The sequence below is a fragment of the Budorcas taxicolor genome, chromosome 25 (assembly GCF_023091745.1).
Source record: "Budorcas taxicolor isolate Tak-1 chromosome 25, Takin1.1, whole genome shotgun sequence".
NCBI classification, from domain to species: Eukaryota; Metazoa; Chordata; class Mammalia; order Artiodactyla; family Bovidae; genus Budorcas; species Budorcas taxicolor.
Window position 1 is genome coordinate 26,375,757 of NC_068934.1, and position 16,791 is coordinate 26,392,547.

Consider the following 16,791-nt stretch of genomic DNA (forward strand, 5'->3'; position numbering starts at 1 on the left):
AGCCCGCCCGGGGGCGGGGCGGAGCCGGGGCCGAGGGTGCCGAGCCGACCCGGCGGCTGCGCCCGAGACTCTGCAGCCGAAGCCGGTTTGGCTAGGCGGCCGGGCAAGGGAGCGCGCACGGAGCACGGGACAGAGCGCAGGGCAGACGGACCCACGGACGGACGGACGCCCCCGCACACGCAGACGCGCAGAGCTCGGCGAGGTCCCCGTCACATACACACATTCACACACGCGCTGACACACACAGGGACACACGCACACTCGCGCGCGCACATCCTCCCGCCAGCCTGCCCGCCAGCTCGCCGGCGCCCGGAGCCCTCTGGCCGGTAAGTGCGGCGTCTCAGTCGGCGCCTTTGTGTGGGGAGCTGGGAGGTGGAGGGCGCAGGATCCCTCCCCGGGAGGCCCGGCAACACATCTCCTCCAGACCCCCGGGCGGAGAAGCCGGCGCCCGCCCCCGCCACGCCCCCATGGGGCTCCCGACGCCCCCGGACTGGGGGAAGGGTCCTCCACGCCCGGGAGGGGTCCCGGCGCTGGGTAGAGGGAAGGGAGCAGCAGCCACTCCCCACGAAGCTCGTGCGCGGTTCCCGAGAGGGGAGGGATCGCGATGGCGGTCCCGGGTCCGAGCCTCTGCTGCTGTGGCGGGTGCGCGGCTCCCGGCTGCATTACCTCTCCAGGGTCCGAAGCTCCGGGGGGAGGCTGGAGATCGCCGCTAGCCTGCTGGCCTGTTAACCGTGGCTCCCAGCCTTCGCTTTGCCTCCCCCGACCGTGTAGCTTAAACCACCAGTTCCCCCACCCACCCCCAAAATAAAAGCCCAGCGCGTTCCCCTCCCCCAGCGTGCCCCTTCTACCGGCTGAGGCCCAGACTCCTGCAAAACCTGGAGATTGCTCGGGTCAGAGCTCTGAGGGGCTTACCTTACCAGGGATCGTGTGGCTTTCGAGGGTCAGGACCAGGTGAACCTTGGGAATTCATTTAGCCCCCTCATTCTACAGATGGGGAAACTGAGGCCCAGTGTGGTGGCTTGACCAAGGTCACAGGAGGGTTCAAGGCAAAGCCTGCATTAGAATCTAGCGTCCCTGGCTTTCAGACTTACTTCCTCTCCTATACAATTCCATCCTTATCCTTACCGAAACCCTAGAACATAAAAATTTACCCCAGTATATCAGGAAAGTCTTTGTAATTCCACCCTGCCCCCCCCCCCCCACCTTGGAGCAGCAGGTACCCTTCAATGGCTACCATATTTACTGTTTAAAAAAAAAAAAGGCTGGCCTTCAATTTGCATCTTTCAGCCTCACAGGGGATCTCTCTTAGGCAGGTACTCCAGGTTTGAAATCATTGAAACAGTGTCCTCAATTGGACCAGGTGATGTCGTGGTTGAGGAGCCATCACCTGCCCCCCCCCCCCAACTTTGACCTGATGAGATGCCTTCCCCCTCACTCTCCACTTCACCTTAAGGGCCTCACCCTTCTGATCCAACCGAGCTCCCTTCATAATCCCTTTGCAGAGGTCTCTAGGGCCTTCCTGTCCGGCCATCTCTCCCTCCTTGATGTTTGTTGCGTGCAGCCTCTTGGTACTGCTGATGGAGCTGCTGGGGAGGCTTGAGTTACAGCCCCATCAGGCTCAGGTGGTGGCTCAAGGCAAGGTTCCCTCAAGGGCAGCTGGGTGTCCCCAGAGCTGAACCCAGTGCCTGGTACAGAGAGGTGTCCTGAGAGGTGTGTTGATGGAGTGAGTGCAAGGTGGGTGGTGAATGGATAAAGTCAGTCACCTTTGAAAAGACTGCGTTGGATGGGGGAGTTGGCGAGGAGGACAGTATTCAATCTCTAGGGGCCTGAGGCTCTTGTCTCAAGAGCTTCCTTCTTGAGGGAGCAGCCTGGCAAGGAGCAGAGACAGGGTGACCAGCTGGCATCTCTCCAGGAGCCACCACTCATATTGCTGGGTATGTAAATGGCATAGTGCTCCAGAAGCACCGTTTGCATAGACTTCATAATGAGCGGTGGCCCCTGAGTTGCAATTGCAATGCGGTGTCTCTCACCCTCAGAGTGAAGAGATCTGGGTTCCAGGTCTCCTTCCTGGCTGGACAGTTTCAGTGAATGCTTATAACCTCTCTGGGTCTCAATTTCTCCATCCAAAAAATAAGATCATTGGATTAGAGATTTTCAGGATAGCTTTCAGGTCTAAATTGTTAGTGTGGTGGGGGGAGGGAAGAAGCACTTATTTATATAACTGCTGTGGGCCTGGTTTTCCTCTTCTATTACTCTATGATGAGATCATTTATGTAGGGTACTTAGCACAGTGCCTGGGGCATAGAAAAAACTCAGAATAGGTAGCTATTAATACCATTTAGGTCCTGGCCTTATGGATATACCCTCCACTTCTTCTCTTCTTAAAGATTGCTCAAGGACATGAGATTTTAGATCCTGAAAGGCCCTGTCTCTCAAAAAATCCCTCCTCCACTGATCTATTCCTGGACTTAGGGCTCAGCCAGCATAGGACATCCATGAAGCTTCCTAGGAGAAGTCGCGCTTTTGTTTATTAGTTATTTCATGCCTAAAGGTGATTGAATTTGATCATTTATGTACAGTCAAAGTTTTTCTTACAGGCTGTCACTCACATATTTGATCTTATGATATCAATAGTGTTATTATTCCCACTTTATAGATGGGGAAGTTAAAACTCAGAGTTTAACCTGAACCCTTTCTTCTGTGTCACTTTGCCTATCCTTTCCTGAAACCTGTCCTGAAAGAGACAGCTGACCCCTTGGACAGAGTTGAGAAGGAAGGCTTTATTCTTCTGGAAGATGAGAAGTGGCTTCTTGGAGAAGCTCAGTAGCATTGGAGCTGGGTCTGCATGATTTGTATGGTGGAAGGAAGGAGGAAAATATTACAAGTAGTGAAAACAGCAAGAGCAGAGAGCTGGTGGTAGGGGCTTCTAGGACAAGTGTAGAAACTGGAAAGTTGTTCATTCCCACTGGAGCAAAAAGGATAAAAGAGGAGCTGTGAGAAGGAAGGCTGGGTAGGAACGTGGAGGCAGTGGCTAGGGCAGGAGTGTCAAGCCAAGGGCTTGGCCTTTAGTTTTTGAGTAGGGGAGAGACGTGATCAGACACGGCCATTAGGAAACTCACTCTGGCTGCACAGAACAGATTGGAGGAGAGAGCCTGCTGGCAGGGAGCTCAGGTAGGAAGCAATGACAGTCCTATAGGTAAGAGATAAGGAGGGTCTGGGCGGGGCAGGGAGCGCAAGTGGTTTGTAAGAATGAGGAGAAAGAGGATTTGATGCAGAGGCCACAGTGTCATCAGAATCCGTGGTGGACTGGATATGGGAGGAGAGAAGAGAGGAAGAAGAAATGATGGCAAGGCTTGGAACCTGAGTGGCTGAGCGTCCATTCACAGACAAGAGTCCAGCAGGAAGGGGAGGGGGAGGCCCAGGAGTGGGGGGCCATGATCTGACAGGGCACCAGAACAACTCCTGCCAAGCTGGCTCACCGAGCACCCCAACCTGTCCAGAACCCGTTGCTTCATTCATTATTCACATAGAAACATCTGTTGCGCGAGGTTGTTCTCGACTCTGTAGAGACGCATTGCTAAAAAAGATGAACTGCCTCTACCAAGGGAGACAGGAAAGAAATCATAAGTACAGCATTTCAAGAGGTGAGCAATACTCTGGAGACAGACAGAACCCAGTGAGGGGTGACTGGGGGGAAGAGATTCACCCTTACGTAGACTCGTCTTCCAGGAAGTGGTATTTGAAAGTCCTGAATGGAGTGAGGAGGAGACCCTGGGGAAGAGGGTTCTAGGGAGAGGAGACCACAAGTGCAAGAGCCCCTGGGTAAGAATAGCTTGGTGTTTTCAGGGAACAGCAAGTGTGGCTAGACAACATAGGTCAAGAGGGAGAGTGGGAAGGAAAAATGGAGGAGAGAGGGGCAGGCCCAGATCACACAGGCCTGAGTAAGAAAAAATCACATGATGTTAATGGGTCCAAGAGAATTAAAGTCCCATTCTCCATGTGTGTTTCATGCCCAGAGAACCAAGCCTGACACTCAGCAGTGGCTCACTAAATAGTTGTCTAACAAGCAGGAAACCACCATTTATGTATGCAGCTTTTTGGTGTTGCTGCTGCTGCTGCTAAGTCGCTTCAGTCATGTCCGACTCTGTGCGACCCCATAGACGGCAGCCCACCAAGCTCCCCCGTCCCTGGGATTCTCCAGGCAAGAACACTGGAGTGGGCTGCCATTTCCTTCTCCAGTGCATGAAAGTGAAAAGTGAAAGTGTTGATGGTGGTGTTCAGTTGCTCCGTTGTGTCTGAATCTTTGCAGCCTCATAGACTGCAGCACTCCAGGCTCCTCTGTCCTCCGCTATCTCCCGGAGTTTGCTCAAATTCATGTCCATTGAGTTGATGATGCTGTCTAACTTTCCCTTTCTCTTAAAGCCTCATATCTTGGACTAAATAAAGATATTATAGCATAGTAAGGTAAGGGCATGGTAAGCTGTGTATGATCAAAATGATAAAGTTCAGATGATCTGAATATCTGTGATATCATTCAAGTATGACAGTTTGAGTCATGTCTGCATATTCAGTGTGACTGTTGACTAAGATGAAATAGGAAAACAGACCTGAAATGATTGTAATACAGTTAAAATGGTAACCTTTTATGGTCTTCCCTCATCCCCTTTCCAGTGCAAATATACAGCCTTTTGGTTTCATTTCAGATTTTCCCTTGTGCAACTCATGCCCTCAGCCATTTCCCTTAATAGAGATTTTAAATTAACTCACCTGAAGCACAAAGGCCCATATTGGCAGGACAAGGAATTATCATCTTCTTCAATAAATTGACAAATTTCAAAGAAAGCAGGGAGGGTGGTGGGGAGAGAGAAGCTATTCATAGAAGTATAAATTCTTCAAGCACCTAATTAATTGTTTAAATGGATCTACAAGTAGGAATGGAAAAGCTCCAGAAGATGGTTAATCGTTTAAAGCTTTCTGTCTGTGTTAAGTTGAACACGGGATATGTGTGAACACTTCAAAATATATGGCACCTTTTACCGAAAATTTAACCCACAGACCAGGAAAGATGTTCTTACCAGGAAGGGTCAGCATAGCTCTCCGTGTGTATATATCTGTTCAGTTCAAAGCTTACTTGTAGTTACGTGAGCTGGGTCAAAGTCCTTCCCCTCTCCCAAACTGTTTCCCTGTCTCTGGGCGGTAGGGCTTGGGTTTCTGGGGCCCTGGAGGACTCAGCACGGTGGTCTGTGATATCTGTAGGCCCACACTGTCATCTTCCCGGAGGACAGTGACCAGTGTTGCAGCATGGGGGTGTGGCTCCCTGTGACACTCAGATGACGTGACATATAGGAGGCAGACAGGTGGTCCTGTCACAGAGAAGATAGGATGCTTCCACCAAGCAGACAGAACCAGATACTAGGCCGGACCTTCTGAGGGGGCAAGTTGACAGGTAATCTAAATCTGATAAGCATAGACTGTCTCTAGGTGCCCTGGTCCAAATTCCATCTGATTTCTGCATGTCTTGTCACTTCTGGGAACTGGAAACTCAAGTCAGCTGAAGAAAAAAAAACCCTTAACCCTTTTAATTTTTGTACAACACCATCACCAAAAAGCTCTTCCTTACTATCAACAGTGGCATTGTGGAAAATAAGGTTTTCCCCCATTCTTTAATATTACCTCCATCTTTTTTGCATCTGGTAAGATATGGGCTGAGTACCTTGGCCAGCAATGTCTGACAAAGCTCCAGAAATCCCAGACTCTTAGAATAAAGCTTTTCCCACTCAAACGTGGCTGCTGCTACTGCTGCTAAGTCGCTTCAGTCATGTCCGACCCTGTGCGACCCCATAGATGGCAGCCCACCAGGCTTCCCCGTCCCTGGGATTCTCCAGGCAAGAAAACGAGTGGGTTGCCATTTCCTTCTCCAGTGCATGAAAGTGAAAAGTGAAATTGAAGTCGTTCAGTTGTGTCCGACTCTTAGCAACCCCATGGACTGTAGCCTACCAGGCTCCTCCGTCCATGGGGTACTCCAGGCAAGAGTACTAGAGTGGGGTGCCATTGCCTTCTCTGCTCAACTGTGCACTTAGAATCAAAGCCATCTTCCTTCCTGTGTGCCCCCTTGACACAGTCTAGACTTAAGTTTCTATAGCTGGAGTGCAGCACGTTGAGTTGGGAAAGGATCCCCTCAAGCTAGACACAGGGGATCCACAGTTCGTAAGTGAGCAGTGTCTTAGTAAGAATTCCTGACTTTGGCCTAATGAAGGGCATTGACTGTTCTTGACTGTATCTGGTTACTGTGATGGCAACATACAGACCTTCATGTGATGAGATGATTGGCTAAGAGACCTAGAGAGACATACTGTACCAAGCTTTAAGATGTCTTTCTTAAGAGTGGAAATGTTCCTTTTCTCCCCCCAATTCTCTGGAAGCCACTCAGGAGGGATTCAGTGGACTTCAGTGGTGGGCAGCATGTGGCTGTCTGGAGTGGACCCAAAGATTTCATCATCTGCCTAGGAGAGTGGTCCAGTCTTTAAAAAATAAGTTATACCATAAAAATAACAGAACCATACTGTAGAATTAAATGTAGGATGAACCATGATTTTATCTGTTCCATTCTGTTTCTTCTATAGATCTGTATCTTTTAATAGTTGAAATCAGTCCACAACTAATTTTGTACCCAGCATTTTTTACTTAACATTTTCTCATAACTTTTGTGTTCATGCATGACCTTCTTCCATCCTCAGTGGTTTTACCATACTTTACTTAGCCATTTCTTAGTTGGTGGACATACTCAGTAGTGAACATCTTTATGAACACAACTCTTCCATCTCAGATCCTCAAGGCTTCTGATTTAACCGTCCCCAAGAGGGTGGAGTCTTTGGAAGGACTGATGCTAAAGCTGAAACTTCAGTACTTTGGCCACCTCATGTGAAGAGGTGACTCATTGGAAAAGACTCTGATGCTGGGAGGGATTGGGGGCAGGAGGAGAAGGGGACGACAGAGGATGAGATGGCTGGATGGCATCACTGACTCGATGGACGTGAGTCTGAGTGAACTCCGGGAGTTGGTGATGGACAGGGAGGCCTGGCGTGCTGCGATTCCTGGGGTCGCAAAGAGTCGGACACGACTGAGCTGAAGAGGGTGGACAGGACGGGGCTGCTGGGGAGGGGGGAAGAGGAGCACACAATTAAAGAACATGTCGATGCAGGTTGATGTCATGGATGCTGATGACATGGCCCTGGATCCTGAGGTGGAAAGAGAACAGTGGATACCAAAGCTAGAGCCAAGGAGAGGCTGGAAAGGGAGACTGTGGGCCAGGAGGCCAGAGTCACAGGCATTGAGGGTGTGATAGAGGGGTGTCAGATTTCAGATGGAGCTCCTCCAGCGGTTTGATGATTTGGTTTGGGGTGCCTTTTTTAAATTAGGAAGCAATAGATAAAATATACTACTGTAACCTTCTAAGTATACAGTTTAGCAGCAGGAAATGCATTCATATTGTTGTACAGCCATTGTCACCAGCTATCTGTAGAACTCTTCACATTGCAAAACTGAAACTCTGTACCCATTAAACAATGACGCCTTGTTCCCCCTACCGCAGTCTCTGATAAGCTCTTTCTGCTTTCACATATTCTAGGCACCGTGTATAAGTGGAATCATATGCCATTTGTCCTTTTGAGGCTAGCTTATTTCACTTAGCATATTTTCAGGGTTCACGCATGTTGTACCATGTGTCAGAATTTCCTTCCTTTTTAAGAGTGAATTAATAGTCCATTGTATGGATATGCCACATTTGTTCATCCATTCATCTGTTGATTGGACACTGGGGTTACTTCTACCTTCTGGATATTGTGAATAGTGCTGTTATGAACTTTGACATACAGGTACCTCCTTGAGCCCGTGCTTCCAATTATTTGGGGTACATGCCTAGAAGTGGAATTGCTAGATCAAATGGTACATCTATATTTAACTTTTTGAGGAACCACAGGGTGGTTTTTATTAAGGATTTTTGTGTACTCATTGAAAAAGACCACTAATTGAAGTCTTAGGAGTGGAGGGTCCAGGAAGAAACCATTAATTTTTCTAAGTAAATGTTGTGTAGGTTTCTCCATGGCGTTGGAGGGAAGAGAGAAAAGGGAGCAGAATACAAATGAATCCACCCTCCATTTCTGAAGAATTATGGTGATTTAGAGGCATCGTGGGTGGAAAAAGAAAGCTCTCAGGAGAGATCTTTCAAAGTTGGGATTCATTCACACATGCAGGTATTTACTGCGCCAGGAAATCAACCTGCCGTGGGGACCCTGCCCACAGAATCTTGTGTGTGTCTGTTGGGGTCACCAGTGAATATCCGGACAACAGTGGTCTGTACAGATGCTCACTATGGTGGTCATAAGTACTAAAGTTTCTGAGTGCTTACTACGTTATCTCACTGATCTCTTATCATGGTTCATTGCAGACAAGTTTTTATTATCCTCAGTGTATTGATAAAGACTCAGAGAGTTTAAGTAACTTGCCAGAAACACACAGCAAGTAAGTGGCAGAGCCGGAATTCACACCTAGGTATGTAGCCGTGCTCTGGTGATGAGCTGAGGGCTGTGGGGACCCAGGACAGGCACCTGCTCATTGTGGAGGTCAGAGAAGGCTTCCTGAAGGAAGGGGTCAGGTGAGCATCTTGGTGGAAGTTGGCTGTGTTCTTCTGTGGCTCATGATTTCAGAACATGGTTTTTGGTAGAAGCAGTGGCAGCATCCAGCCCTGCTTCCTGTGCCTCTGGTCACCCAGGGCACCCACAATCTCCACCTGCTCCAGCTCCATTGAGACTACGTTTCAGAGGAAGACGCTCAGAGTCAGCATCCCTGGTGCTTATCGAGGTTGGGAGGCCAGCGTGGAGCCTGTCCTTTTCTCTCTGACATTTGCTGCCTCTGACTCCCTTAGCTGCCTGCCTTCCAACCCCTTCTGGGATGCCTTAGAGGGACAGCCCAGGATGCCTCCCAGGTCTGGGCAGCGTTGGGCCAGTGGGCTGGAGTTGGCCAAATACAAGGCCCAGGAGTGGCAGTGGAAGTCACATATCCACCTCTGTGTCGCTTCACACCCAAGGTACCTGGACCTGTGGGCTCCCATCACCTCAAAGCCCTGAACCCAGAAGTAGCCAGTTCTCTCTGCTCTTTGAACCCCTTGTAGCTCCCTGAGGCCTACAGCAGTGTTTCTCAACAAGGACCCTGCTGGTCTGTAGGTGGGGAGTTCTTTATTACGACAGCATCCCTGCCCACTCCCCTGAATATTTCCCAGGAGCACCCTTCAGTCATCAGGACAACAGAATGCTCACACACATTTGAAGGTCTGTTTATGAGCGGGAGGATGTATAGACCTTCAGCGCTGCATTCAGCAAGTTTTGATGACTATATGAAGTGGAATAACCATCACCGGGATTGGGATGTGGGACATTTCCATCACCTCTCAGAGTTCCTTTCTCTGTCAGTCAGTACCCACCCTCAGAGGGAACCGTCCTTGCCATTTCTGTCACTGAAGATGACTTTTGTCTGTTCTTGATCTTGGTATAAACGAAGTCAGGTAGCGTGTGGTCTTTGTGTCATAAGTAGTTTTTGAAATCCATCTGTATTGTTACACCCCCACTCTCCCCGACATGCAGATCCCTAAATGCCAGCTAGAATGGCAGTCCTCGCCTTTATCCTACCGAGGGAAAATGGGTTGTGAGTTACAGTCTGTGTGTGTTCGCAGGATGCATAAAGCCCTCAGCCGTGGGAAATGAGGCCCCCTCCTGCCCACTGTCCAGCCACACTGAGGGGCCCTCTCCCAGCTCGCCTTGCCCTTTCACCTCTTCTGGCCTTTGCCGCTGCAGTGTTCTCTGCCTGGAACACCCTCTGCACAGTCTGGTGAGCTCTCCTGGTCCTTTGGTCCTCAGGGTGCTCAGACAGCAATTCCTGTGCAGCTTCCTGGATTTTCCCACTGTGCCCTCCCAGGCACCCATATCCCACAGCCTCCACTGACATTTAGCACCTATTCAACTCTGCTCACAGGACTGCAAGCTGGTTGAGGGCAGGACTGGGGTTTAGTCATCTGTATATCCTCGCAGGTCCAACACACAGAGCCTGATAGTAAAGAAACAGATTTAAGATTATAGCAGATCCTTTCTCAAGCTTACTTCGAGGCAAATTGGGTCTAAAACAGCTGTGCAAAATATATCCCCAAACCACCCTCTGAAATTGATCAAAGAAAAGTGATGGAAAAAAGAGTGTAATCTCTGACCAAAAATGATAAATGTAGCATTAAACTCACTACAGTGAGGCAGAAACCTGGACCCCTTGCCTAGAGGATCTGGATTCATGGGAAATCCATGGGCATTAATAAGTGCAAAGTAATACAGCTCAGGGAGTCAAGGGGATGGGCAAAAGAGTAGAGCCAATCAAGGAAGGCTGCCTGGAGGAGGTAAGCTCCAAAGGGTTTTCAGAGAGAGGAGTCTGTTGAGCCAGAGTTACATAATCAAGGGGAATCTATAGAAAGCCTTAAAGCATGAGCCAAGGCAGCCTGGATCATGGTCTGATCTGTCTTCTTGTGACTGGTCCTGAGTCTCACATAGGTCCCCTTCCCTCACCTTTCACTCCTTTTCATTCACTTTTTCCTTCCCTCTTTTCTCCTATTTAATCTCCTTTGCATCTCCTTTACAAACTTGAATGTGCAGGAGGAGCTGGATGTACGTTGCTTGGCCTTCCATCCCGTCCTCGGTGTACTGGACTCCCCATCTTAGAGGAGACAGAAGGAGGCCCATCCCCTATCCCCCCTACTCCCAGCCTGGGCAGCTCACAACAGTCAAGGTTCTGGGCAAGAGAGCCAGGGAGTGGCCCAGGCTGGAGTGTGGGCCATCGCCAGGTGCTGAGTTACAGATCAAAACACTAGAGAAAGAATTCAGCTGGAAGAGGGGTCAGTGTGCACTGGGTTCCCTGGAGAGGCTTCCCGGAGGTGGCGTGAGCTTTGGCAGGCCCTGGCCACAGCTCAGGGGAGAGGAGCAGGGGGGCCTGTCCAGGACGGAGGATCAGAGAGACACGGGCTGAGAAGCAACAGTGAGCATGGCTGGGGGCTGGGGCGGTGTTCATGATGGAAGAGGATCTGGGGAGCCCCACGAAGCTGGGTTTTCAGCTCTTTATGCCCCACCTTCCTCTGGGCCCTGTGTCTGACCCAGGGGACCCCGAAACAGCCCAGGGCTCTCCAAAGGGGAGAGAGCAGTTCTGCCGGAGAGGCCCCGTTCATCCTCAAGGTAGCCTCTTCAGCATTGCTCTCCTTAGCTCCAGGACACCTGGCGGAGCCTAAGGACAAAGCAAACAGAGCTTTGCAGCTGATGGCACCGCCTGGTATGGAGGGCAGGAGCGGCTCCCGTGCGGGGTTGACTTGGAGGGCCCTGGGAGAGGCAGCGTTGAAGCAGGTCAGCATGGAGATAGGGAGGCTGTCAGCCCCAGGTGGCCTCGTACTTTCTCTGCCTCGGTCACTTCCACCGTCTTTACCACAAGCTTGTGACCGGCAGCTCCTATTGCTTCCGCAGCCCAAAAGAAGAAACCAAGGCTCAGAGAAGCTAGGACACAGGTCCAGGGCCCCATGGGGACAAGGTGGCAGAGCACAGCGTTTCAGCCTGGTCTCTCGGCCTCCGAATCCATCCTTTTTGCAGAGGACCGTGGTTACCTTGAGGTGTGCGACCTCAGAATGTCCAGTCTGCTGTGTTTTGAGGGATTCTCCCAGCGACTGACGGCTCGGTCACAGTCCTCCCCCGGCCCCAGGTCTCTAGACTCTTTTCAGCCTTGAATTTTGGCTTCCTTTTTCCTCTTTCCTATTCCATTCAACATCCTGGCTCATACAGTATCCTCTCTCCTAGCAAAGCTGCCTCAGACCCAGCTCACGTTTCCAAACAGTTTCCGTCTTGCGTCCCCCGCCCCGGCTGTGTGTCTCAGTTTTGCCTAATTCTTTTACCAAACCTTGAAGTGCCAGCATCTTCGCAACCTGAGCACAGAAGGGTTACCTGAGAGGCTGAGGGTGAGGGCCCTGATGGAGGACTAGACGCCACAGTGAGGTGTGGCAGGAGCCAGAGGTCTCCCTAGCCGCAGGTGGGAACAGACCTAGCTCTGTACCCCAGCCCCCTCCTTTCCAAGTGTGTTCGAGCCCTGTGAGAGGTGGTTCTGTAGGTGACGGAGAGCGGAGCAGATGCCAGACAGGATCTTCGTGGATAATCCAGAGCAACACACAGGCGGCCCTGGCATTCAGGCCCAAGGTTGGCATCGGGGACATCTAGGGCTAAAACCAGAGGCAGGTAGAGATCAGAAGCCCAGAATCATTTGCGATCAGGGTGTGTATGTCACCAGCACTGGCTAGGTCAGGATTCTAGTTCCGTTTGGAGAGGGCAGAGCTGCAAGAGTGGACAAGGCCTCAATCCTCGAAGGAAGATGACCGAGGCAGAGATTGTGCCTGCCAGGGCATCAGGCGGAAGGCCAGGTGCTGGGATGGGGCCAGTGTTGGGGCAGTGTCAGAGCCAGATGAGCAAGAGTGAGACTGACTGTTGTGAACATAATAGTTAACACTTAAATGAGCTTCCTTGATAGCTCAGTGGTAAAGAATCTGCCTGCCAGTGCAGGAGATGTGGGTTTGCTCCCTGGGTCAGGAAGATAGCCTGGAGAAGGAAATGACAACCTGCTCTAATCTTGCCTGGGAAATCCCGTGGACAGAGAAGCCTGGCAGGCTGCAGTCCATGGGGTCGCAGAAGGGTTGGACACAACTTAGTGACTAAACAGCAACAACAGCACTTATGTAGTGCATTCCGTGCTACAGGTCCATTTTACAGATGAGAAAACTGAGGCACCAAGCGTTTAAGTCAAACTTCTGATCTCTTCCAAGATTGGCAGCATGGCCCCGCACATTCATAGCTTGCCCTCAGCCATGGTGGGAGCATTTACACCAGGGAAATTGGCAAATGCCACAAATTATAGCTTTTAAATTTTTTATTTATTTTTTTTCTGAGAACCAGTTTGTTAGCATACCACTAGGCTCAGAGGGTAAAGAATCCGCCTGCAGTGCAGGAGACCTGGGTTCGATCCCTGGGTTGGGAAGATTCCCATGGAGAAGGGAACAGCTACCCACTCTAATATTCTTGCCTGGAGAAATCTATGGACAGAGGAGCCTGGCAGGCTACAGTCCCTGGGGTCGCAAAGAGTCTGACACGACTGAGTGACTTTCACTTCACTTCAGGCTCATTCCAGAGCCTCCATGAACCTCACCTATGGGCGAGAAGGCTTGTATTAACTGAAATGCAGGCAACACTTGGACCCTGTCTAAGCATTTTACTTGCATCTCATGTAAAAACTTCGTGTACGGATCAGCATTCATCCAGTCTCCCTGAGACCCTCTGAAGTGTAGACACTGCTTTCCCTGTTTCACAGATCAGGAGGCTGAGCTGCGGAGAAGTCAAGCGTCTTATCTAAGATCAGGCAGTCAATGAGGGAGCGTCGACTCAGACTTGGCCACCCAATCCCAAAGCCTGTGCTTTGTGGCGTTTTTGATGAGCCATCTATACACGCTCAAACCCTAGCCCTATTTTTGTTTATTTTTTCAAGACTAGATCTTGAGTATCTTCCTGGTGCCAGACAGGGTATTAAGTGAGGAGATAGAAACGTCCACATCAGAGGCCATGCACTTGGTGGCTTCAATAAAGCCTGGGTTTGGGGTGGAGGCCAACTGAGTTTGAAGCCTGCTTCTGCCACTTACCAACTGGATGATCTTGAGCAAGTGACTGTCTCCAAGTCCTCATCTCCGCATGTGTAGGAGGGGGCTGACAACTGTGTTTAGCTCATAGGGTTGTGGTGAGAGATGAGTGATGTAATACATGGGCAGTATTGGCACAGTATCCAGCACCCCCTTAGGCACTCCATAGAAGGAAGCTGCCGTGATTACTGTCCACAGGTTTGTGTTTGGGTAGCTCCGTGTGAGGTGGGGATACAGGCATCAGGAGATAATCACCGAGGGACTTCCCTGGTGGTCTAGCGGTTAAGATTCCTCCATTGCAGGGGACACGGGTTCAGCCTCTGGTCGGAGAACTAAGATCCTGCATGCCACGTGGCATGGCCAAGAAAAATAATAATTAAAAAATAATCACTGAATAGAGCATGAGAACCGAGGGGGCACCCAGTTCTTTCTAAGGGAGTCAGGGAGAGTACTGCTGAGGCCACATTTGAACAGGGTCTTGAAAGGGTCTTAAGGAGTTTTTCAAGCAGAGAAGGGAAATGGGGGCTTTTCCCTGAAGGGCGAAGTGCATTCCAAGGCATCCGGAGTAGGAGCGAGCATCTAACAGAATGGAAACAAAAACACTCCCCTAGCAAGAGATGTGATCACGCCTTCACATTTGTAACTGTCTGTTTCCTCCTTGTAAGTTAAACTATATACTTCGGGTGGAGAAAGAGAGGGCCGAAGTGGGGCGTTTTCAGAATCTTGGAGAGCAGAGGATTAAACCAGATGACCTTTCAGCCCTGAAATCCCAGTCTTCGATTGAACATCTTCTGGTCTCCTGTCCACCACACAGATATACCTGTCCGCAACAGATACTGACCCACCCAGGGGAGCTGGGCCTGTGTCAATCACTGACTGGGGTGGGAAAGCTCCCTTTGCCCCACCCTCTACCCCGCACTCCCACTCCCCCCCAGCCCCACCCATGGACCAAAGCCTGTTTCCCTGCTGCTGGGAGCGCCCTCTGCTGGTTCCCTGCTCCACTAGCCCTGCCTCATCAAACCTTGATACCCCAGAATCAAAACTTGAGACCTTAAGGAAAAGCCCTTAAATGTCATTAAATTCATTTTTTTTTAAATTTTCATTTGTGGATGCTGTGACTCGAATTGGGGGAAATGACTGGCCCAGGGTCACACGCTGGACTAGAGCCCAGGGCTGCTGTGCCCTTGGGCCATGGAGCGCTTGTGTTCCTCCAGTCATGGAGCACGGCTGCTACTATCACGCACACTCTCCACTCCAGCCAGTCTCCCAAGGCGGGATCTCTGGGCTGCTGCTTCAGGTGGAGCAGCCTGAGGCCAGGGTCCAGGGCAGGGCTTCCTTCTGTTCCTGGGGAGGACATACGAGGTAACGGCCCTGCAGCTGTGAACTTCTTCAGATCCCTGGGGACAGGAATCTCCCCCTCGGGCTCCTTCACTAAGTCACCTGCTGTATGAATCTAGCCGAGTCACTTCACCACCTGAGCCTCAGTTTCTTTATCTGTAAAATGGGCGTGCTGCCCCCAAAGACCTAGGTGAGGATTGTTTCAAAGAACATGTGCAAGGTAACTGCCGTTTCATTCACGTTCACTCGCTTCCTATTTTCAGAGTGTTGTTTTCAACGAATACCAAAAGCCAGAAGAGAAGAGAGCTGAGGACTATGGGCAGCAAGAGGCAGACCTGTTACTACTAGCTGTGTGCCCTCGGGCAGGTCGCTGGACTTCTCTGAATCTCCATTTCCTCATCTAGAAACTACAAGGTAATGATCACATATGCCTCCTAGGGCTGTTGTGGAGATTAAGGTCTGCCTTATGTCTCTGGAAAGAAGGGGAGGGAGGAGGAAAACACACAGGAAGATCATGACAAACGAGCCCCTCGGAAGGTGTCCCCGTCCGCACGCCCTTCCCACATGCCCTTGTCAGACTGAATTTCTTTCCCGTCGTTTGAGCGTGCCCCGCTTCCTCGCAACTCCAGGCCCCTTCACGGGCCTTCCTTCGGCCTGGAACACCCCAGCTGCTCCTCTGTCACTCCGCAAGTCCTGCCCCCCTCCTCTCCTTCATGTCCCCTCATCGGTTCCTTCCTGGGAACCTTCCCCGACTCTCCTGCCTGTCTTGGGGCCTCACCAGCAGCCCCTACACCCGGCACTTCTCCCATCAAACAGGCCACCTGTGTTTCTTTGCCTTTTGCTTCCCTGTACTCCCCCTCTGTGCTCTGAGAGCCTGCGCTTTGCTGTATCCCCGGGGCCTCCCCCTGTGGCCCGCGCATAGTTGGTGTTTGGTAAGCACTAGTGTTTGGTCACGGAGAAGGCAATGGCACCCCACTCCAGTACTCTTGCCTGGAAAATCCCATGGATGGAGGAGCCTGGTGGGCTACAGTCCATGGGGTCGCTAAGAGTCGGATACGACTGAGCGACTTCACTTTCACTTTCATCATTGGAGAAGGAAATGGCAACCCACTCTAGTGTCCTTGCCTGGAGAATCCCAGGGACGGGGAAGCCTGGTGGGCTGCTGTCTATGGGGTCGCACAGAGTTGGACACAACTGAAGCGATTTAGCAGCAGCAGCAGTGTTTGGTCATCACTAGTCAAACGCATGAGTGTTCCAGACCTGAATCAGACTCATGTGAAAGATGGAAAACTCCTTCCATCTTGCCCAGCCCCCACCCCTTTGCAGCCTGGGCCTCTCCAGCACCGCTTCATCTCCCCTTCCCTTGGCTGTCTGCCACGCCCACGCCACTGTCTCCCACCAGCAGAGCAAGGTGGAGAAGGCGTCATCATTCATCAGGGCACGTCCCAAGCAGAGGACTCACAGACCCTGTGTTTGGGATCCAGAGCGCTCTGAGTTTGCAGTCTGCTCAGACGTGGGGACAGATGGCTGGACAGTGGACAGCTGGGCAGGGAGGGTAGGCAGCTTGGCAGGATGGAAATAGCAGTGAACTAAGCATTGGGAGTCCTGGGCTCAGAGCCTATCTGTTCCACGAGTTAGCTGCACGCATCAGTCTGAGCACTGTGGTTGCCAGCAACAGAAACTGACAAACTTACGCAAGAAAGCTG

At 51.0% G+C, this 16,791-nt stretch overlaps 1 protein-coding gene across 1 annotated transcript in view; it reads left to right on the top strand.

Annotated features, from left to right (window-relative positions):
• The first annotated feature begins 604 nt into the window (after nucleotides 1-604).
• The window catches only part of PTPN5 (protein tyrosine phosphatase non-receptor type 5), a 56,796-nt gene continuing 40,609 nt past the window's right edge, over nucleotides 605-16,791 (top strand). Inside the window, exon 1 of the mRNA XM_052662392.1 lies at nucleotides 605-610. Within this exon, the coding sequence (XP_052518352.1) occupies nucleotides 605-610 (6 nt within the window). The remainder of the gene's footprint in view (nucleotides 611-16,791) is intronic.